The 23515-nt window shown below is 39.1% G+C and overlaps 1 protein-coding gene across 1 annotated transcript in view; it reads right to left on the bottom strand.

The window, feature by feature from the left end:
- The window catches only part of SENP7 (SUMO1/sentrin specific peptidase 7), a 159745-nt gene that overhangs the window by 30631 nt on the left and 105599 nt on the right, over positions 1-23515 (bottom strand). Inside the window, exons 7-11 of the mRNA XM_023762090.1 lie at positions 19867-19985; positions 16506-16684; positions 14515-14854; positions 13560-13717; positions 10199-10336 (exon numbers count right to left, since the gene is read on the bottom strand). Coding sequence (XP_023617858.1) covers positions 10199-10336; positions 13560-13717; positions 14515-14854; positions 16506-16684; positions 19867-19985 — 934 coding nt within the window. The remainder of the gene's footprint in view (positions 1-10198; positions 10337-13559; positions 13718-14514; positions 14855-16505; positions 16685-19866; positions 19986-23515) is intronic.

Below are 23515 nucleotides of genomic sequence, written 5' to 3'. Positions count from 1 at the left end.
GGCTGCGAGAGGGCACAGGCCGGGCTGAGAAACACCCCCCCCCCACGAGTGCACAAATTTTTGTGCCTGGGGCTCTAGTCCTAATATATGAAAACCCAGGGTCCATAACGACCTAACAAAGGCTCCACCAAACACTGGAAGTCAGTCCTGCAGTCAGTGCTGGGCCTGCCATTGTGACCCAGCACTGACTGCTGAGGGGGCTGTGGATCAGGCCCAGAGAGAGGCCTGGAGAGAGAGGCAGGGTCTGATCTGCAGCCTCCATGGCAGCTGTTGATCAGCCATTGCCTCTATCTTTCTCTCCAGGCTTCACAAACAGCCACACCTCTGTTTCTCTCCAAGCCTCCCCGGGGGCTACTGGTCAGCCCCGCCTCTCTGATCAGGCCCGGAGGTAGGCCCCGAGATGCTGACTAGCATAGAAACCGACCAATCAGAACCAAATCTGGGTGAACTGTGAGGAGCCAATGGCTGCCTAGGAAGCGGAGCTTTTGACGCTGACTAGCATAGAAACCGACCAATCAGAACCAAATTGGCGACAACTAGAAGGAAAGAGAAAAGCACACTGAGACTCAGAGGAGCTGCGGAAGTAAAGTGCAGAGGTACGGAGGCTCGAGCGCACACGGAAAGGGGCTGGCACCTGAGGATGCGCTGTCTTTTTTAATCAGGAGGGAGTCACAAGCTCCCAACTGCTCTGAACTCTGGTTCCGGGAAGTTTCTGGGGACCCAGGACTCATATGGGGAGAAACTGGACTGTCTGGAAGCAGGCAGAACTTGGAACTTGTGGGCGGCTTTCCCTCAGAGGTGCTTGCAGCAATTTCCAGGACACTGAGACGCGGGGCCCCTTAGGGCAGGGCTGAGGATCAGCCATAGCTGCTTGCTCCGCCCAGTTGATTCCGAGACCTCGCCCCACCCAGGCTGCGGCAGAGGCTTTTGCATATGAATGCCCTGGCCCTTTGCAATCTGAAAATTACTTAACAAATTGCAGCTGGGCCAGACAGACCCAGAACTTCCAAGAGAAGGCCCAAGGCCCCACAGCAGCTTACACTGCTTCACAGCTGGGCCTCATCTGGGCACCTCCAAACCCCAAACAAAGAAGAGAAATCTGCAGATCTCTCCATAGCTCCTGCTGGGTAGCCTCAGGCAGAGGCTAAATTAGCACCTCCTTAGATCCAAGAGCCAGTGTACCCAGTGGTCAGAGTGGGACCATCCAGATTACAACTCCTCAGATCCATAAGGGTCACACTCAGGGGGCAGACTCAGTGAGCACCAAAGCCCCATTGAAGCAAGACACCCAGAAGGGTGTCTTCAGCACAGAAGTTCTCCCACTGCAGACACAGCTGATTCTCACAGCCAATTGGCCTGGAGGTCAATTCCTCCCAGTGAACCTACAACAACCAAGGCTTAACTACAACAAGACTGTGCACAAAGCCCACAAGGGGGTGCACCAAGAGTGTCCACCTCAGGTAATTGGGGAGGCTGAACCACTGGTGCCCTATAGAATATCTAGCACAGAAAGCCACTCTATCAACACAGGGAAGCAGCCAAAATGCGGAGACAAAGAAACAGGACACAAATGACAGAAATGGAGGAAAGCAAACTGCTGGATATAGAGTTCAAAACCACACTTTTAAGGTTTTTCAAGAACTTTCTAGAAACCACAGACAAATTTAGTAAGACCCTCAAAAAGATGGGTGAGACTGCCAATAAATGAAGTGAAATCCTCAAGAAATCTAGTGAGACCATTGAGGGTATGAAAAAGGACCAACTAGAAATTAAGCATACACTGACTGAAATAAAGGATATTATGCAGAGTTCCAACAGCAGACTAGAGGATCGCAAGAATCAAGCCAAAGATTTGAAATACGAAGAAGCAAAAAACACCCAACCGGAAAAGCAAAACGAAAAAAGGAATCCAAAAATACGAAGATAGTGTAAGGAGCCTCTGGGACAGCTTCAAGCGTACCAACATCCAAACTATGGGGGTGCCAGAAGATGAGAGAGAGCAAGATATTGAAAACCTATTTGAAGAAATAATGACAGAAAACTTCCCCTACCTGGTCAAAGAAATGGACTTACAAGTCCAGGAAGCGCAGAGAACCCCAAACAAAAGGAATCCAAAGAGGACCACACCAAGACACATCATCATTAAAATGCCAAGAGCAAAAGACAAAGAGAGAATCCTAAAAGCAGCAAGAGAAAGAAAATCAGTTACCTACAAGGGAGTACCCATACGACTGTCAGCTGATTTCTCAACAGAAACTTTGCAGGCCAGAAGGGAGTGGCAAGAAATATTCAAAGTGATGAATGCCAAGAACCTACAACCAAGATTACTTTATCCAGCAAAGCTATCATTCAGAATTGAAGGTCAGATAAAGAGCTTCACAGATAAGGAAAAGCTAAAGGAGTTCATCACCACCAAACCAGTATTATATGAAATGCTGAAAGGTATCCTTTAAGAAGAGGAAGAAGAAGAAAAAGGTAAAGATACAAATTATGAACAACAAATACGCATCTATCAACAAGTGAATCTAAGAATCAAGTGAATAAATAATCTGATGAACAGAATAAACTGGTGAATATAATAGAATCAGGGGCATAGAAAGGGAGTGGACTAACTATTCTTGGGGGGGGGGATGTGCGAAGAGACTGGACAAAAATCGTGCACCTATGGTTGAGGACAGTGGGGTGGGGGGGTGAGGGCAGAGGGCAGGGTGGGAATCGGGTGGAGGGGAGCTATGGGGGAAAAAAGAGAAACAACTGTAATAATCTGAACAATAAAGATTTAATTTAAAAAAATGACAAAAATAAAAAAATTAAAAATAACTATTGTCAACCACTCAAAAAAAACAAAAAAAAGAACCAAATTGGCCAGTAGGGGAGGGCAGTTGGGGACGAGATCAGGCCTGAGGGGAGGACCATTGGGGGCGAGACCAGGCCGGCAGGGGAGAGCAGTTGGGGCGAGATCAGGCCAGCTGGGGAGGGCCGTTGGGAAAAAGATCAGGCCAGCAAGGGAGGGCAGTTTGGGGCAACCAGGCCGGCAGCGGAGGGCAGTTGGGAGCGAGATCAGGATGGCAGGGGAGGGCAGTTGGGGTGCGATCAGGCCGGCAGGGAGGGCAGTTACAGGCGATCAGGCAGGCAGAGGCAGTTAGGGGCTAGATCAGGCCGTCAGGGGAGAGCAGTTGGGAGCAAGATCAGGCCGGCAGGGGAGGGCAGTTAGGGGCAATCAGGCAGGCAGGCAGAGGCAGTTAGGGGTGATCAGGCAGGCAGGCAGGTTATTTATAATAGCCCAGATTTGGAAGCATCCCAAGTATCCAACAGTAGATGAGTGGATAAAGAGCTCTGGTACATTTACACCAGTGATTCCCAAAGTGGGCGCTATTGCCCCCCAGTGGGCGCTGCAGCGATCCAGGGGGGCGGTGATGGCCACAGGTGCATTTGGGGGCGATCAGTAACTGCTATTAAAATTTTTTAAAAATTAATTTCCAGGGGCTGAGTAATATTTTTTCTGGAAAGGGGGCGGTAGGCCAAATAAGTTTGGGAGCCACTGATTTACACAATGGAATAATACTCAGCTATAAAAAATAAAAAATAAATTTAAAAAAGGAAGGAAATCCTACCTTTTGCAACAACATGTATGGACCTGGAGAGTATTATGCTAAGTGAAATAAGCCAGTCAGAGAAAGACAAATACCATATGATTTCACTTACTAGTATATGTGGAATCTAATCAACAAAATTAGCTAACAAACAAAATAGAAACAGACCCATAGATAGAGAGAATAGATTGACAGCAGTAAGAGAGGAAGGGGTAGAGGACTGGGTAAAAAAGGTGAAGGGATTAACAAACAAACAAATAAATACCTCACAGACAGATAACAGTATGGTGATTACCAGAGGGAAAAGGGAATGGGAGGGGAAAAGGCAGGAGAGGTTAAAGGGAAATAAATGATAATGGAAGACTTGACTTGGGTGAACACACAATACAGGTGATGTATTATAGAATTACACCCCTGAAACTTATATACTTTTATTAACTAATATCACCCTAATAAATTAAATAAAAAAGAACCCTGTGTAAATAATTTAAATCTCAATGTGTTCTTTTTAAAAAGCAAGTAAGACTTTACTTAGTATATTTTTCAAAAATGTTTCCTGAATTTTTAAAGAAGAAATAAGACAAAGTTCAAAAGAAACCGCCAAGAGATGTCACTGACTTGGATAAATAAGGTGTCACTGACTAGTAAATAAACCAATCACAAAACAGGGTGTAATTTTTGGCTTTGTTGACATTCCCAGCATTCATCTTTCCTTGTTTCATGCTACAAATTCCCTTCAAACTAAGGATTCAGCAAGGTTCTTACTCTTTCTGCTCCTTCTGCCACGACACTAATTTTCTCTAGGTACCTCGTCTGTATTTCTGACCTCCTTAACCCTTTGAGTGCCAACCAATATCCTAGGAACTATGCTAAAATTGCCAAAGCATTTTTGCTGGTTTGACAGCAGTTTAGGGGAAAAAAATGAATCGCAAGTAAATGAAGTTACATATTCAAAAACTTAAGAAAACCTTTACTACATTTGTTATCATCTTTGACATATATTGTTTGCTGATTGTATTATAAAATACTAGTAGAAAAAAAAATTTGAACAAAACATATAATGTTAAAATAAAATTAATCTCTAGAGTGCTGGGGAGCGCAATCGCACTCCACCTGTCTTCCTGAAAAGTGCCGGGAGCGCTATCGTGCTCCTCCTGCAGTGTCACTATTAGATGCTAGTAGTTCACTCTTTATTGACAGATGGCACCTAAGTGCAGATTACGTATGATGCCGCATGTTTGTAGTTCTAAAATTGACCACTGGCATTTATCTGGCTAATTTTCCTAATTTTTTTCCTAAACTGCTGTAAAATCAGCAAAAATGCCTTGGCAATTTTAGCATAGTTCCTAGGATATTGGTTGGCACTCAAAGGGTTAATGTTGACTTTGACTACATGAATGAAGATACTGTTTAAGCTTTAATAAGAATTAACATATTTAGCAATATCATCATCACTAATAAAAGCAGACTTAGAACTGGATGCCATTTCGAAGCTTTAGCGCTACAAAATCTGAATAAACTTCATAAAATCGTAGTACCTGTGAAAAATTAGCCAGATAAATGCCAGTGGTCAATTTTAGAACTACAAACATGCGGCATCATAAGTAATCTGCACTTAGGTGCCATCTGTCAATAAAGAGTGAACTATTAGCATCTAATAATGACACTGCAGGAGGAGCGTGATAGCGCTCCCAGCACTTTTAGTGAAAGACAGGAGGAGCGCAATCGCGCTCCCCAGCACTCTAGGGGTTAAGCGTTGCTTTTATGATAAACTCTCAAGGGTTGTAGAGCACAGCTAAATCTTCCATGTACCATCTAAAATAGGCTTGTGCTTTTACATTTGTTTTTCCATTAATGCCAAATGAATTCATGCTTATTTATTTATTCATTAGCTAGGTTTCTTTTTTGAGCAACACATTTATAAAATTGTCAACTAAATCAGGGGTACAGTCTATGAGCACAAAACAAAATCAAACATGGTCTTGGTACATGGGTACCTAAATTAACTGTCAACAGAGTTCCAAATAAATAAGAAACAATGTTCAGTGAAATCACAGATTTACTGTGACTCCATTACTTTTACCAATTTAAAAATTATTTCATATTGTAGTTTCACAAATATAAAAATCATATTTCATAGTGTAAGTTAGGCACTAAAGCAAAATTCGAGCAAAATGCACATGAATTAAAAGCTGATCTTCGGGTTCAAATCCTACCTCTATTATCTCTACTAAAACAAATAGCAAGTAGATACTTACGTAACTTACTAAACTTCTCTTAGCTTTAGATAAGTCCCTTAATCAAGGGGAACTATTATCATTAGATTCTAGCATCTGATTAATAAGCACATTATCTAGTTTAATTTAGTCAAATTCACCTTATTATTCTGTCACTTTCACACAGCTGCTACATACAGGGTGTCCCCAAAAATGTATACACACTTAAACAGCTGACAGCTGTTAAATGAAAATGAAATGTATTTTAATAAACACTGCCTTTGTCATTACACTCAATGTGTGTATACATTTTGGGGGGACGCCCTGTATATGTGACGTGTATTTTCCACTGCCAAATTCCTTCTGACATGTTTCACTGGGTCTTTAATCTCATAAAAGATATCTTAGCAAATGAAAATAACTAGTGATAGACAATGAATATAAGAGTGATGCTTTTAAAATTTGATAGTCATTACTACAAAATTATGAACTAGAAGTAGTGCATCTTTGGCCTCTACTTTCTATGTTATTCTCTCATTCTTTCACTGTAAGTATTCTTGTACTATCAAACCTTTCAGCTTGGCAAGGATTTGATACTCACTTATACCTTTGTATGATGATTAAGCCATTATGTAACCTCTCTAAAAGGCAAAGCCTTATTCCTAGCAAAAATTTAATCTCCAGGTAAGAATATGAGAAAAATAATTTTGGGGGGGAAAAAATGTTTTTGTGGGGATAAGGTAAACCCAGTTCTCTGAAATCATTTCACATCTAACGTAAGAAAAAGGCTGAACATAAGAGCTATTTTTATAACTTGTTACAATAGCCCATAGAGTTCTCTCAACATAAGAGATACTTAATAAACATTTTCCTGCTACCAACAAAGTTGAGATCTAAACACGAAATGTTCACATCTATTGCAGCATTCTCTACACCAGATATTTTCAACCTATGTGCCGTAAGAATCTTTAAAACATTCAATACTAACTGTTTAGATCTCTTTTCCCTTGTACTGTCAAATTAAAAAATTAAAATAGCCAGCACAATAGTCATCCAGTGTGAATGCCCTGTCTTGAACCATAAATATATATCAATATATATAAAAGGCTAAGCAACCATCCGACCGACCATCTGACCAGCCAGTAGGTATGACACGCACTGACCACCAGGGGGCACTCAATGCAGGAGCTGCCAAGTGACAGCAACTTTGCAGAGTGCCCTCTCATTCTCCAGGACCACTCGGGGGATGTCGGAGAGCCGGGTTCAGCCTGATCCCCGGAGGCCAGGCCAAGGGACCCCACCTACCGGAGGGAACTCGCTCACTCCACAGATGACCTATGAGCTGCAGTGCTACCCCAGGTGCAGCATCCAGGGAGGTACCATGGGAGGTGGGCTCCAGGGCGTGTCTGCCCATCTTGCCCAGTCCTGCCCCGCTGGCCACCTTCTAATTTCCTTTCAATGTGCACCAATCCATGCACCGGGGCACTAGTGTTACCCTATATAATAAAGCGGTGATATGCAAATTAACCCTCACACCCTCACAAGATGGCTGCCTATGACCAGGCTGGCAGGGTAGAGTTAGTGAGGGACGACCAAACGACTGAACAGCAGGCTGCATGGGGCAACCAGGAAGGCAGGGGGGTTAGTGAGGGATGACCAAACAACTGAACAGCAGACTGCGTGGGGCAACCAGGCCGGGGGGGTGGTCGTGAGGGGCGACCAGGCTGGCAGGGGGGGGCAGTTGGGGGCGATTAGGCTGGCAGAGGTGGACAGTTGGGGGTGACCAGGCCGGCAGTGAGGGCAGTAAGAGGTGACCAGGCCGACGGGAGGGGCAGTTAGGAGCGACCAGGCCGGCAGGGAAAGGGTAGTTTGGGGTGACCTGGCCAGCAGCAGGGGGCAGTGAGGGGCAACCAAGCAGGCATGCAGGTGAGCGATTAGGAGCCAGCGGTCCAGGATTGTGAGAGGGATGTCCAACTGCCGACTTTTTAAATTTTTAATTTAACACATTGTATGCGGGAAACATATTTATACGTTTTACGTTGACTGTAAGTAGTAGAGCCACCTGTTAGCGCGTGATAAAAACTACCTGCAAACAATGTGTTAATTATATTTTTGTAATTTTTTAAATTGTTTATGCTCTCTCCATTATAACATAGCTGTTTTATTTTTGCTGAATTCCTTTCAGTCTTTGCTCACATGCATATATTTTACCTGCATATATTTGCTTTGATTTACTAAACCACTTTCTTATAATCAGACATTTAAGTTTTTTACTTTAATTATAAGAAGTGTTCCAACAAACAGGTTTTAAGACATATTTTATGACACTTATTGAATATTTGCAGTCCCCTATTATTTGTAATAGCAAAATACTGGGAGACCTGAAATGTCTAACAGTCAAGAATTAAGGACAAGGCAATCCAAGTATCTTAAAACAGGTACATGAATTAAATTAGTTTACATATGGTGAGTTACAAAACAGTATGTATGTTTTAAACATATATATCTAATATAAAGACTATAGAATGATATACAATTTAGAATCAGGGGCAGTTTTCTCTAGATAAACAAGATTATAGGTGTTCTTTTAATTACTCCTTTATTCATTTCTAGTTTTTTGTTTGGTTTTATTTTTTGCCCATAACAAGCCCACCTGACTGTGTAATAACAATTAATATATTAATTAATAACAACCCACTGTTGAATATTTATATTTGATTTCCCTCTCCAGCTAATCAATTATTGTCATATATTGAAGTTACCCAATATTTTGCCATTACAAAGAACTCAACAAAAAAACTGGTTAAACCTGAATTTAAAATAAAAAAAGCAAAAATGCGGTGGGAGCGATGAAAAGTGAAAAAAAAAATCCCTTGAAGAAGAATTGTAAAATCACCCCAAGCATGTAAAAAACATTCATATCTGAAAACTAGTGATGAGGGAACACTGCTCTTGAGCTTTCAATCAAAGCGATTTTAACTATATCACAAGCTACCATTATTTGTAGTTCACATGGTATGTTGGATTTATACAGAATGTTTACTCTTTTGGGATTAGGTTTTACCTCACACTGTCACCAAGTAAACATCTACTTTATGACTTAAAGCATGCACTCTCTTCTCTGTGAAGTAGCCTCTGATTCTTCCAGACAGATACAGGTACTCATTCCCATATGTACCCTTTTTGTACATATTTCCATTGTACATTTTACCATAATCTAAAGTCTCTATTTATGTGTCTATTGCTTCCATCCTATATAATAAAAAGGTAATATGCAAATTGACCCTAACAGCAGAATGACTGGGAACAACAAATGACGCATACTGACCACCAGGGGGCAGACGCTCAACAGGGGGAGCTCTGCTCAGCCACAAGCCGGGCTGACAGCTGCGAGCGCAGCAGCAGTGGCAGGAGCCTCTCCCGCCTCCTCGGCAGCACTAAGAATGTCCAACTGCGACTTAGGTCCACTATCCCCTAAGGGCTTCCGGGCTAACAGGGAGATGTCTGACTGCCAGCTTAGGCCCACTCCCCTGGGGAGTGGGCCTAAGCTGGCAGGTGGACATCTCCCAAGGGGTCCCAGACTGTGAGAGGGCACAGGCCGGGCTGAGGGACCCTCTCCCCGAGTGCATGAATTTTCATGCACTGGGCCTCTAGTTATACTGTAAACTCCTTGAAAGCAGAGGCCATGTCTTACTATTTTTATATTCCCTGCTTTATTTCTAACACAATGAAACATCAATAAAACTTCTAGGAAAAAACTTAAGTTATAATCTGATGTAGTCAATTCATTTTAACTAAAGTTTATAGGGCCTACTTAGATTTTAGCCATTTGTGGAAGAATAAAAAAATAAATAAAAGCATGGCTCTTTATCATAAGAAGCTTAAAGTCTAATGGAGCAGTTCAGGCAAGAATATAAACAATTATAAACACACAGAATAAATATTGTAGATGTACAAACAAAGTGCTATAAGTACACAGTAAAGGGAGAAGTTAATTCTGGCTAGAAAGGAGAAATCACAAAAGGATTCCTGGAAGAGGAAGTATTTCACATGGGCCTTAATGAGATGTCTTATTTGCGCTCCCAACTACAACCTGAATAAAAATATAATTTACCACTAAGTTAATTTTATAGCTCAAAAAATATGTAGTTTTTATACATGATTTTCATTAGTCAGATCAGAAATATAATTTTAGGACATTCCCCTATGATTTTAGGAATCCCCCTCCAATTAAAGACGTGTTTCAATGTATGACAAATTTAAATTGTCCCATATCAAATTATTCTCAGTTCTATTTTCACTAGCACTAAAAAAAAGAGAAGATAATATGAAATACTTTGTCTAAGATCCAAAACTAAAAAAAAGAAAAAAAAATTTAAATATACTTACTGTAACACAACCTTTAGAAGCTCCTTTTATTTTACCAATATAAACAGAAGTAAATATAAAATCCAGTTGTAGATCCATCTCATTACTAGGCATAATACAGGAAGTGTTTTCCATGGCAGGACATAATTCAGATGAAGCCTAACAAGGAATAAATTATAAAATTCTTATAACCCTAAGTATTATATAAATGTTGACAATGCTTTTCCAAAGTCAGATACTTCTTTAAATTACTATTAATGGAACTGAAGAATTTTTTTACTGTTGTTACTGTGAGGAAATATTATCTAGATTACTTTTCTTAAAAACTATGATTTACCTTGAGAAAATTACTCCAAATAGTCAATTCCTAAATTAATTCCAGGTCTAAGTTCTAGAAATTAGAACTGTATCAATCTTCCTCTGTATCAAAGGCATGATTTCAAACTCAATATTCCCTTTATTCATTGTTAACGCAATAGAAGTAAATTAAGATTTATATAGTGATTTAGTTTAAAATGAGTTTTTAAATATACTCTCTCTTTTCATCCCACAACCACTCCATGAAGTAGTTCTCTTTTTTCCCACTTCTTAAGTTAATAGATGTTTTGGTTGGTTAAGTGACTTGCCCAAGGTAATGCAGTTACTAAAAGTAGAGCTAAGACAAATTCAAGTCTCTATCGCCAAGCCAAGAGTTATTTCAACCACATAAAATTCCTTCCATAAACAAGATGATGCTCTTAGCTACTGAGAATTTAGTGAGCAATAAAGGGATATAAATACCTAAAACCCACCAGTTACATAAAATCTATGTTTTACTATATGATCTATGTCTGAGGATAGCCAACCAGTTGCCTAAAACTTCAAAATTCATACCACTTCCACACAAACAACTACAGAACTCTGCTTTTAAATGACAACAGATTACCAGGCAGTATCAGCAGTAGCTGCTGCCCACAACCTCTACTGAATTTTACACTGTGCCAAAATGACTTTTTCAACTCCATGTTTGCCTTGCCTTTGCACATTATCTTGCTTTAAGCCTAACATCACAAGTAACCAAATAAATTATCACTAGAGCAATTATGCATGTATTAACTCTCTAACTACCTCTAGAAAATATTAGTCCTCATCTAAAACTTACACAGTACTCATTATTTTTAACCCAGTTCATAATGATTGCTTAATGGAATTTTTTGTCATTCTTGTCTTTTATTGTTTACTATACTATTCTGATCCCCTAAGTAAAAAGGGGAATCAAATCAACTATAGGTGATTGTAATCAGTTGGAGAAAACTGTCTTTCTCTGTTTAAGTAATAAAATTATAATATAGAATAGAAATAATTTCTTATTGGGCATCACAGTTTGTAAAGACTAACTGCCTCCCAAAAATGAGCAATCCATGTGTCTTATAACTTCACCTGAAACTGGAAACAAGGAAGAATATGGCAATGTTATGGTATTCTGCCTTATAGATGTTGGTAGGTCTCCACATTATTTGCTATTTGGCTGTGATCATGTTCTGTCAGTTCTACAGGAGATGTTACTTTTTAAAAAATTTTTATTGATTGGCCCTAACCGGTTTGGCTCAGTGGATAGAGCATCGGCCTGCGAACTGAAGGGTCCCGGGTTCGATTCTGGTCAAGGGCACGTACCTTGGTTGCGGGCACATCCCCAGTAGTGGGTGTGCAGGAGGCAGCTGATCAATGTTTCTCTCTCATCGATGTTTCTAACTCTCTACCCCTCTCCCTTCTTCTCTGTAAAAAAATCAGTAAAATATATATTTTTTTAATTTTTATTGATTGGTGAGAGAGAGACAGAGCAAGACAGAGAGAAGAGAGATTTGTTGTTCCACCTGTTTATGCATTCGTTGCTTGCTGCTTGTATGTGCTCTGACCAGGGATTGAACCCAAAACCTTGGCATATTGGGACGACGCTCTAACCCAGTGGTTAGCAAACTGCGGTTCGAGAGCCACATGCGGCTCTTTGGCCCCTTGAGTGTAGCTCTTCCACAAAATACCACGTGCGGGTGCGCACGTACAGTGCAATTGAAACTTCGTGGCCCATGCGCAGAAGTCGGTATTTTGTGTAAGAGCCACACTCAAGGGGCCAAAGAGCTGCATGTGGCTCGCGAGCCACAGTTTGCCAACCACTGCCTGAGCTACCCAGCCAGAGCCTGTTATTTCGCTATAATATGATCTTTCATACTGCATTGTAAACTTATATGCTGCCAAAGGAACTATAATTCATCTAGAAAAGGGATGGGGAACCATTTTTCTGCCAAGGGCCATTTGGATATTTATAACATCATTTGTGGGCCAAAATTATCAACTTAAAAATTAGCCTGCTATATTTGGTCAAACATTTAATTAACTCACCCCTAATGGCTTGGCAGGGCCAGACCAAATGATTTTGCTGGCCTTAGCCAGATGTCTCCTACCCCTGATTCTAGAAGTTTGAACTCATTATCAACAATGACACTGTTTTAATTACAAAAACAACTAACCCATCAAGTATGCTATTGCCCAATGGGCAAGAACGGTTACATTTTAACAAAAATTCAGAACATAGTTGCTGAGGTGATCTCTGTGCGGAATTCTTAATGCAATAGAAATACTGGTGACACTAATCACACCATCAGACTGTTTTTATAAAACTGACCAAATTCTTCATCACATTCTACAGAATAACAGCCTCTGACATTATTTAAAAACAAACAGACAGAAGTTTACCATAATTCTGTACTTGTGGTCACTGATAACCATTTCTTAAAAACAACATAATCAGAGGTTCATAATATGAATAAACACTGACAACAAATGACTTGAATCTTACTTTAGAGCTAGACTCTTCAAAGTGCTATGTCAAAAACACAAGTGGCTGACAGTAAACCATCAGAGACTATCATTTATTATGTTCTGTAAGAAGGAAAATAAAAAAGGACTTAAACTGGTAGCAGAGGCAGGATTTGAACACAAGTTTGTATATTTCCAGAAGCCATGCTCTCTCCTCTATGTTGTATTGCCTTAATAGCATGTGAGGGAAAGGAATAAGTCCAAGTGGTTATAGTATTGCAAGACCAGAAAAATATTGGAAACTTTTACCCTAGAAAAAGTTTCAATAAAGTTCTTAAATGTCTAATGAGAACTATTAAAAATAAGTATATTAAAGTAATAGAATAATATAAATGGCCAGAAAAAAATGGTATAATCCTTTCACTTCAAAATAAAGATAAATACATATTTCTCTGAAACTAATCTCAAAATTCAAACTAAAAGAAATGAGTAACTTTTATTACAATATTTTCCTTGATGAAACAAAAAATGGTTTTAGCCAAAAGTGAATATTTCACTATTTATCTACTAGAAGGCAGAAATAAATTACCTGTACCGATTCACATGTAATCAATGGTAGTTCTGACAATGCTGATTCAGAAATATTCTCATTCTCATTACTGATGTCATGGTCTTGCTTAGATTGTAACTTAAGAATTTCTGAATTTTTATGTTCAATGGGTCCTTCTTCATCACTGGAAACAACAACTAAAAAGGAAAAATGTAAAAAAAAAAAAAAAAAAAAAGGAGAAATGTATTTTTTTAAATGTGTCTCAATAATCACTTATCAAAAAGAGAACTTCTAATTAATGCTATTTATCTTTGATAATCCCATTAAATTTAATCATCCAACTTTATTCTAAATTTAGAAACTGGCCTATCACTCATTCATTATCTGATTTATACTAGTTATGTGCAATAATTTCAAATTAGTACTATTATTTAGCAGTTACCTGCAGATATGAAGCCATGAGAAGAACTTAGGAACAAGTTCTAGTCCTGGTAATGTATTTTACCATCACTCTACCTGTACTTTAAATCCTATTACATTAGTTGCTTCCAGGAGAGGGAACTGGATGGCTAGGGAAAGATGTGGAAGACTATTCATTGTATATCCTTTTATGTACCATGTGACAACATCAAATACTCAAAAGTTAAATAAAAATTAATGACAATAATTAAACAGCACCTAAACTCTGTGTACTTCAGCTTCATCAACTAAATGGCAATAATGATGATTCTTATAGGATCTTTTAAAATCTGATGAGATGAACTACAGTATACTAATCTAAAAAAACAAAAATTACTTCATTGTTTTTACCTAAATCAATATTATAAGTTTCATAAAGTCCCAAAACCACAAGTCTTTTTTTTCTAAAGTTAATATACCCCACAGTGATGTCATAAATCTCTTATTGCCTTAGCCAAATTTGTTCAAGAGAAGAAATAAAATAACTAAGTAGAGCAGAAAAAATTAAGACCTTAATAATCCTCCTGTTACTTACTTGGTTCAGCTGAGATCAGTGATTGGTTGCCTTCACTGTGTTCACTTAAAACAGGCTTTTCTATTGTGTTTAACTTATTCTCATCCTTCTCAACCAGGGTAGCATTCCCCAAAGTATCAGTGGAAATGGAGCTCTCAACAGTTTCAGTGATTGAACAGTCAGAAGTGCTTTTGGGAGCAGCACTCAAAGCCAGTTCCTGACTATTAAGTGAAGGTAGTTCAGGAAAGTCACTTTTCATGGGTTCAGGTGTAATTTCTTTAAGCAGTTTTGGATCTTGATCATGGTTTTCACTTTGCGTTTCAAACTCAGACGATACTGTTGAGTCATTTTCTTGTTCTTTCTGAACATAAATAAACGCATACAAAAAATTAGCATTTTTCAAAATTGGCTAGCATAATGAATTTTTTTAAGTTTAAATTCCTAAAGGAGAATATAAAAGTAAAAATATATCATTTTTATAATAAAGGGATAGAAAACTACACAATTATACTACATTACTCTTGTAGTTGTCTCCCAAGTATAAAGATATACTGTCTAATCAGACACCTAAACAGTTTTTAAAAGGATAGGATGGTGAGGCTCCCATATTTACAAGGGCTTCAGACGGTCTTCCATGATCTAACTCAACTTTAGAATGAGAGAATTTTTTTTTAAGTTTTATTTTATAAAAGTAAAGAGCCATATGACATCATGTCTATATATCTTCAGGAGCCATGCTCTCTCCTCTATATTGTAGAGAAGTAGCTAGTAACAAGAGCAAAAAATTAAAAACTTAATCAGATAACAATATAAAAAATTGTGAAAATCAATCACTGCCTTCACATGTTACTGTATAAATTTAAGTCATGTTTATAATTATAACTCAAAGATACTGAAAGTCCTGAAATGCCTTTGAATCAAAGAAATCAAAAGCTGTCTTCTTATATTTTTACTAGAGGCCCGGTGCATGAAATTCATGCACTCAGGGGGCGTACCTCAGCCCAGCCTGTGCCCTCTCGCAGTCCAGGAGCCCACAGGGAGCAAGCCTAAGCTATCAGTCAGACATCCTTAGCGCTGCTGTGGAAGCGGGAGAGGCTCCTGCCACCGCCACTGCGCTCGCCAGTTGTGAGCTCCATTTCTGGCTGAGCAGAGCTCCCCCTGTGGGAGTGCATTGACCACCAGGGGGCAGCTCCTGCATTGAGCATCTGCCCCCTGGTGGTCAGTGCGCATCATAGCGACCAGTCATTCCACCATTCGGTCTATTTGCATATTAGCCTTTTATTATATAGGACTGTTACTCAATACTAAGTCTTTGAAAATAGGTGCTATATGCACTAAAAATGGTAATTCTTTACTTATAAACTCTAGATAAGAGAAGCTGAAAGAAGTTGGTAAGTAAATTTCTACTGATAAAATAAATCTGATAATTTTACAGGCCAAGTGAAAAAGCAATTAACTAGACAGCACAAATAGTATTTGGCTAAAATAAAGGAAAATAATAGAAAACACATCTGAAGGAAATGTATACCAATGTACTAAGTAACAAGTGGAATCAAAGGAGGAGCAAACTTAACTTTTTAACTCATTCATAATATTTAAAATTTGTTTCAATAACTGTATGAAATGTAAAAAAGTTTCATTTAAATCCTTTTTTGCCGAAACCGGTTTGGCTCAGTGGATAGAGCGTCGGCCTGCGGACTGAAAGGTTCCGGGTTCGATTCCGGTCAAGGGCACGTACATTGGTTGCGGGCACATCCCCAGTAGGAGATGTGCAGGAGGCAGCTGGTCGATGTTTCTCTCTCATCGATGTTTCTAACTCTCTATCCCTCTCCCTTCCTCTCTGTAAAAAATCAATAAAATATATTTAAAAAAAATCCTTTTTTAATTTAAAAAATAGACAAAGAAATCTGATGAGTAAAGAATAAAGCTAGAAAAATATCATTTGGCCATGGTCAATTCATTTTTATCACAGCACAAATTACTTCATGTCACATCTAAATACCTCTACTTACTGTCAGTTCTGCTGAGTTATACAAAGTAGAATTATAAGAATCAGGTAAATTACTTCTAAGCCTTTTCTTTCTCTTCCTGGAAATCAGAGTGGGTTCCATTTTTGAATCAGAACATGTACCATTCTTGTTTCTGCTCCCCTCTTCAAGATGATCACAACCTCTACTTGCACTGTTAAGATCTTAAAAAAACAAGGGTCATAAACATAACCAAAAAGTACTGAAAGAATTCCTTTTAGAAGAGCTCTCAGAAACATCATCAAAATTGTTATACTACTTCCAAAGCTAATTTAAAAAAAGAAGTCCACTGTAAAATTCTCATACTGACATGGATAAGTATGAAGAGATGCCCTATTTTAAAATGCATACACAAAGTGAATATTCTTTGTACAATAAATATGAGGAAAATATGTAAAAAGGTAGTATTCATTAGTAACCAAAGCAAAGCAACCACAACATGTTTTTACCTTTTGCTGTAACTGCATTCAACTGTACAACCAAAAAGGAGGAGGGGGCTCTTAATAAAATGTGGATAATTCATGTCTTAAAACATTTTTATAATTCATTGATTTTAGAAATTAGTTGTCTTTTTAAAATGTAAGATATAGATAGATAGATAATTGAAAAGAAACAATAATTTGAAAGAGTATTGATCACTGTTCTTTTAAAAGGAGCCAAACTACCTTTCTTCATCATCTGTGATACATAATCATTCACAATATCAATTTGCTTTACAGTTAGTTTCTTCTTTTTAAAAATCAAGACCCTGTCATTTGAAGTCTCCAATAAATCTATTACCCTACAGAGAAAAAAGTGCTCCCTTTTTTCAGACAAGAAAGCATTCTTTTGAAACTCATGGCGATTATTACTAAAAATGCTTAATATTTCAGTTATCAAATACATGTATTGTACAAAAATACCTTCCAGTAGATTCTAACTAACTGAAGGTTATCCTGAATTATTTTGCTTTCTGAATCTATATCAAACTCAAATAGAAGCTCAAAGTTTATGCACAGCAAGTCCCAAGGAGCTTCCTTGAATTCATAACATAGACTTCATGTCACACTAACTAGCCTGACCTCTCCATTCATTCAAAGTTTCTTCAATACTACAAACTATTCTTGCTCCTACTCTAACTTCGTAGACACCTAATGACTAACAGTCATAATATCTTTGTTGTTGCTTAAAACACGGGCACTGTGTTTGAGGGCAAAAACTCCAAGACAGTCAACAATCTTCCAATTTCCAAAGAAAATGCTCTTTGCTTCCTCCCCCAGGAAAACAAACCTCCCCCCACCAAATCATCAACACAGTATTTTGAAAAGCACATTAACTTTGTAAACTATAAAAGTAGTTTACACAGGAATTTTCCTTTAACTAGTTTAATATTTGCACATGTCCCAAAACCATCTCATGGAAAACAAATTTATTAGGTTGAGCTAGACATTGTAAAAATAGGATTCTACTTGTATAATATATATAACTTAACTTGCAAATATTACTAGTATATAAAGTCAATGAGATGAAAAATTTCTGTAAACAAAAAATATTTAATACTAGAGGCCCAGTGCACAACATTCGTGCACTTGGGAGAGGGGATACCTCAGCCCGGCCTGCACCCTTTCGCAGTCAGGGAGCCCCCAGGGATGTCCCATGGCGAGTGGGCCTAAGCCATCAGTTGGACATCCTTAGCATTGCCCAACAGAGGTGGGCGGCTGCACTCACCAGCCGTCAGCCCCGCTGTGGCTGAGCAGTGCTCCCGCTGTGGGAGCGCACTGACCACCAGGGGGCAGTTCCTGTGTTGAGAGTCATCCCCCTGGTGGTCAGCATGCATCATAGCAACCAGTCATTCTGCCTTTCTGTCAATTTGCATATTAACCTATTATTATATAGGATTTTATTGTATTATTTTCTTAAAAACAATTTCCACAAGACAAACTTAATTTGCTACAAATGAATGGTAAACATGGGCTATAATTCAGAATTCCCATTAATTTATGGCCTTCTGTTAAACAACTGGTATGAGACACAGTCATCAATAGTTATCAAAACATGGTGATTTTTAATAACATTTCAATACCTAATTTTCTTTTTTTTAATATTTTTTTATTGATTTCAGAGAGGAAGGGAGAGGGAGAGAAACATCAATGAGAGAGAATCATTGATCAGCTGCCTCTTGCACGCCCCCTACCAGGGTATAGAGCCCACAACCCAGGCATATGCCCTGACCAGGAATTGAACCATGACCTCCTGGTTCATAGGTTGTACACTCAACAACTGAGCTACATTGGACAGGCAATACCTATTTTTTTAAAATCACTTTACCTATGAGGAGAACCTTCAGGAATACTAAGAAAGTATAAAGCATTTCTTTTATCATGCATTTTTTCCCCTGCTGTAAATGTAAAATTCCACTGTGACTTTGAAGTATGAAGGGCACCAATCAGAAAGCAAAATTTAACTATTCCTATTCTACCTAGAAAAGCAGGGGAATGTGAGGGCTTAATGGTGTCTTGATAGATCTAAACTGAGCCCATTTGTACAAATACTGATATTTGATAGCCAAAGGTAATTATTGCTGGGAAAGCACAATTCATAAGAAAAGAAATGTCTTTCATTATATGCAGTTAGTGACTAATTCAAAGATTATGAATATGGAGTCACACGTTTTCTATATAGACTGCCCTCATAAGAGTTGCAGCTGGTGTCTTGTATACATCAAAGTTACTAGTGTAGTGTCCTTTTAAGTTTGTCTCTTCTATGAAAAAGCTAATTAAAAATGTGTAAAGAGCTGTGTTTCAAAGGAACTACAAAGTAATTTTGTGGTGTCATTACAGGACCATCTTTTCTTGTGAATAATTTAAAAATTATTTAGAAAATAAGATACCTCACTAATTTGAGCTAGCAATAATTCAAGAGATCCATGAAGATGTTAGTTTCACATCTGACTAATATAGTAAATTGTGAAATTTTTGAAAATTATTTTAAATTCTTAAGAGACAAAAAAGAAATATATACTATAGGATACATATTATAAATTTAGCTATTTTCTTTGAGTTGCTAAAATAATCTACCTTTATTTTCACATATCCTTCGAACATAAAATTGAATAAAGTTATTCATAAATTTTAAAATTATTACAAATGCACCCTGGCTGTTGTGGCTCAGTTGGTCGGAGCATCATCCTGAAGGTGGTGGGCTCAATTCCCAGGCAGTCACGTATGGGAGTCAACTGATGAATTTTTCTCTTTCATCTCTCTCTCTCTCTCTCTCTCTCTCTCTCTCTCTCTCTCTATTTTTAAAAATTATTACAAGTGCAATACACAAAAATTTAAATAACAACAGATTTCAAAGTTAAACAAACCTTTAGACTGAGTATCAGACACTACAAGAGAAATGCCATCATCACCTCTTCTCTTTTCTTTGGTATGTGTAGCCCGCTTTGAACAATTCTTATCTACTGTCTTATTTGGTTGAGAACCCCTGAAAAACAAAATAATAATATACTCAATTCTTTCCAACACAAATAAATTTTGAAGCCAGCTGGCATATATTCAAGACAAAAACCAGTGATTTATAAATACAGTCCCACATAGGAAGAGTATATGATCTGAACAGTAAAAAAATAATGAGCCAAGATTTGAGAAATGAGTTCTCATCCCTGTTCTACCCTTAACTAGTGTAGTGTCCTTTTAAGTTTGTTTCTTTGGGGAGCAGAACACAAGACACCCACATCACAGGATTCTCCATATGCACAATGAGCAAAAGAATAATAAAAGTATTAAATACATCAAATTGATTTAAAAAGTAAAAATTTCATGAACACAAGCACCTGATAACCACATCTACGTGTATTTAAAAAACTTATAAGTCGAAGGTAATTGTTAATATGTTTCAAGTATGGATCATATATCAAAAGTATAAAATAAAGTTTGGAGTGTGGTAACAAATTTTACCTATAAAGGAAATAATTTTAAATACAAGGTACCAGCTAAATACATAAAATATAAAATTTTTGGAAAGCAAGTTTTGGAGGTATTTGAAATATCATGCCTCAATACCAAATTTTCAGTAATGGATAAATCATCCAGACAAAAATCCAACACAGAAACACTGGAATAGAAATATACTTCAGATCAAATGGACCTGACATGCATTTATAGAACATGCCTTCTACCAGCACCAAAATATACTCTTCTCAAGTGCACACGAAACATTCACCAGGATAAATCATATGACATGCCACAAACAATCTTAGCAAATTTAAGAACACTGAAATCAAACCAACTACCTATTCCAATCACAATATGATAAATTAAGAAATCAGTAACAGGAAGAAAGCTGGAAAATTCAAATATATGGAGATACTAGAGGCCAGGTGCACAAATCCATACACAGGTAGGGTCCCTTGGCCTGGCCGGCAATTGAGGCCTATTAGGGAGCTGGCCAGGGGGAGGGACTGTGGGAGGTTGGCCTGCGGCCCCCGCATCAGGGCCTGGGGGGAGAGACTGTGAGAGGTTGGCCCACTCCCAATCGGGGCCAATAGGGGCTGTCCAGCCAGGGGGAGGGGCCACAGGAAGCCGGCTGAGGGGAGGGGCAACAGGAGGTTGGCCAGCCAGGGTGGGAGGGGCTGTGGGATGTTACCTGGCCAGCCCCCCCCATCGGGGCCAATCGGAGGGGCCAGCCAGCAGTGGGGAGGGGCAGAGGGAAGGAGCCAAGGGAGGCTGGCTGTGGTAACACACTGACCACAGGGGGCAGCTCTTGTGTTGAGCGGCATAGCGATTGGTCGACTGGTTGTTCAGTCAGTACAGTCACTTAGGCTTTTATATATATACTAGAGGCCCGGTGCACAAAAACTTGTGCACTCAGGGGGTCCCTCAGCCTGGCCTGAGCCCATTTGCAATCCAGGACCCCTTGGGGGATGTCCACCTGACGACTTAGGCCCACTCCCCGGGGGATCAGGCCTAAGCTTGCAGTCAGACATCCTTCTGGCAGCCAGGGAGCCTTCGGGGGATGTCCAAGAAAGGCTTAGGCCCCCAATGGATCGGGTCTAAACCGTTAGTTGGACATTCTTAGTGCTGCCACGGAGGTGGGAGAGGCTCCTGCCAACACCTCTGCGCTGGCCAGCCATGAGCCAGCTTCTGGCTGAGTGGTACTCCCCATATGGAAGTGCACTGACCACCAGGGGGCAGCTCCTGCATTGAGCATCTGCCCCCTGGTGGCCAGTGTGCATCATAGCAACCGGTCATTCTGCCGTTCAGTCAATTTGCATATTAGCCTTTTATTATTATTATACAGGATGTCCCTATTTCCCCCCTTTTGCCCCCTCTACCCAGCTCTTGCCCCCCACCATACTGTTGTCTGTGTCCATGGGTTCTGCATATATTTTCTTTGGCTAATCCCTTCTTTAAATTCACTTCTTTAAATTTTTATTTTCAGATAAGTGCTTAAAACTGCACTATTATATATTTTCTATTATATCATTTAGAATTAAGATATCTTTTAATTGAACCCTTGTGAATTTTAGCACAATTTAATAAATTATGCTAGAAGCAATTAGGAGATTTTTCATGTAATGCAGATACATTTCAATTAATATTTTGTTAATTTTTAATTTTTTAATATTTTAATTTGGAATAATCTCATACATGTAAAAAAAACCTATAAAATACTACAGCATATTATATGTACCCTTCACCCAATTTCTTAGGTGTTAATAATTTAAACATAACCATTATACAACTAACAAAATTTGGAATATATTTTTCTTATAATCTCTTTAATGTTACTTAATCCATTTACTTTGTTTTTGTTAATCTTCACCCAAGGATATTTTTCCATTAAATTTTAGAGAGAGTGAAGGGAAAGGGAGAGACACATTGATTGGTTGCCTCCTGCACATGCTTTGATAGGGACTGGGGATCAAGCCAGCAACTGGGGTACATGCCCTTGACTGGAATTGAACCTGGGACCCTTCAGTCCACGGGCTAATGCTCTATTCACTGAGAAAAACAGGCTGCAGCTTAATTCATTTACTTTTAATCTATATGTGTCTTTATATTTAAAGTGGGTTTTGTTTTTGATTCACCCTCATAATCTGTCTTTTAATTGGTGCATTTATGCCACTGACTTTCAGAGTGCTTACTGATAGTTATTGCCATATCAGGTGGCTTCTGGGGCTTCTGGGGCCGGCCTGCGACCCGGAATTGGATCCATCACGGGCGGCAGGCAGGCAGCTTCTGGGGCTTCTGGGGCCGGCCTGCGACCCAGGATCGGACCCATCATGGGCAGCAGGCAGGCGGCATCTGGGGCTTCTGGGGCCGGCCTGCGACCCAGGATCGGATCCATCACGGGCAGCAGGCAGGCGGCTTCTGGGGCTTCTGGGGCCCGCCTGCCGCCTGGGATTGGATCCAATCACGGGTGGCAGGCAGGCGGCTTCTGGGGTCGCACATGGGGGCCTGGATGGAGGCTGGCGGCTGCGCTGTCCAGCCCTGCCTGCAGTATGCAAATTAGCCGCCATCTTTGTTTGTGGTTGATTTGCATATCATGCTGATCAGCCAATGGGAGGCGTAGAGAAGGTACGATCAATTACCATGTTTGTCTATTATTAGATAGGATACACACACACACATACACGTGGCCCAGTGCACAAAATCCGTGCACATTAAAAGGGAATTAATTAGAGGAAATATTTTAATATTGCTATTTGCCCTTTCTCTATAATAGAAGTGTGAGAGATGAAAGGAAATTAGTAAAATGTATATGAAAATACTATATAAATTTGTTAATGAACAGTAACAAAAGGATATAACAACAGAGACATGATGTAAAAACAACAAAAACATGATATGAAAACAACAAAAACATGATATAAAAACAACAGTGATGCAAACAATGACTGATAAAGCGATTAAACTTATTCTAATATCTCCCTGTACACCACATTAAGAGTGAAAACACTTTCAGAGTGCTTGACTAGTTTCCCTTATGCTGAAGTATTTAGAACTTTAATG

The sequence above is a fragment of the Myotis lucifugus genome, unplaced genomic scaffold, assembly GCF_000147115.1.
Source record: "Myotis lucifugus unplaced genomic scaffold, Myoluc2.0 scaffold_231, whole genome shotgun sequence".
NCBI classification, from domain to species: Eukaryota; Metazoa; Chordata; class Mammalia; order Chiroptera; family Vespertilionidae; genus Myotis; species Myotis lucifugus.
The sequence above is the reverse complement of the archived record's forward strand: the minus strand, read 5'-3'. Positions and strand labels throughout refer to the sequence as shown.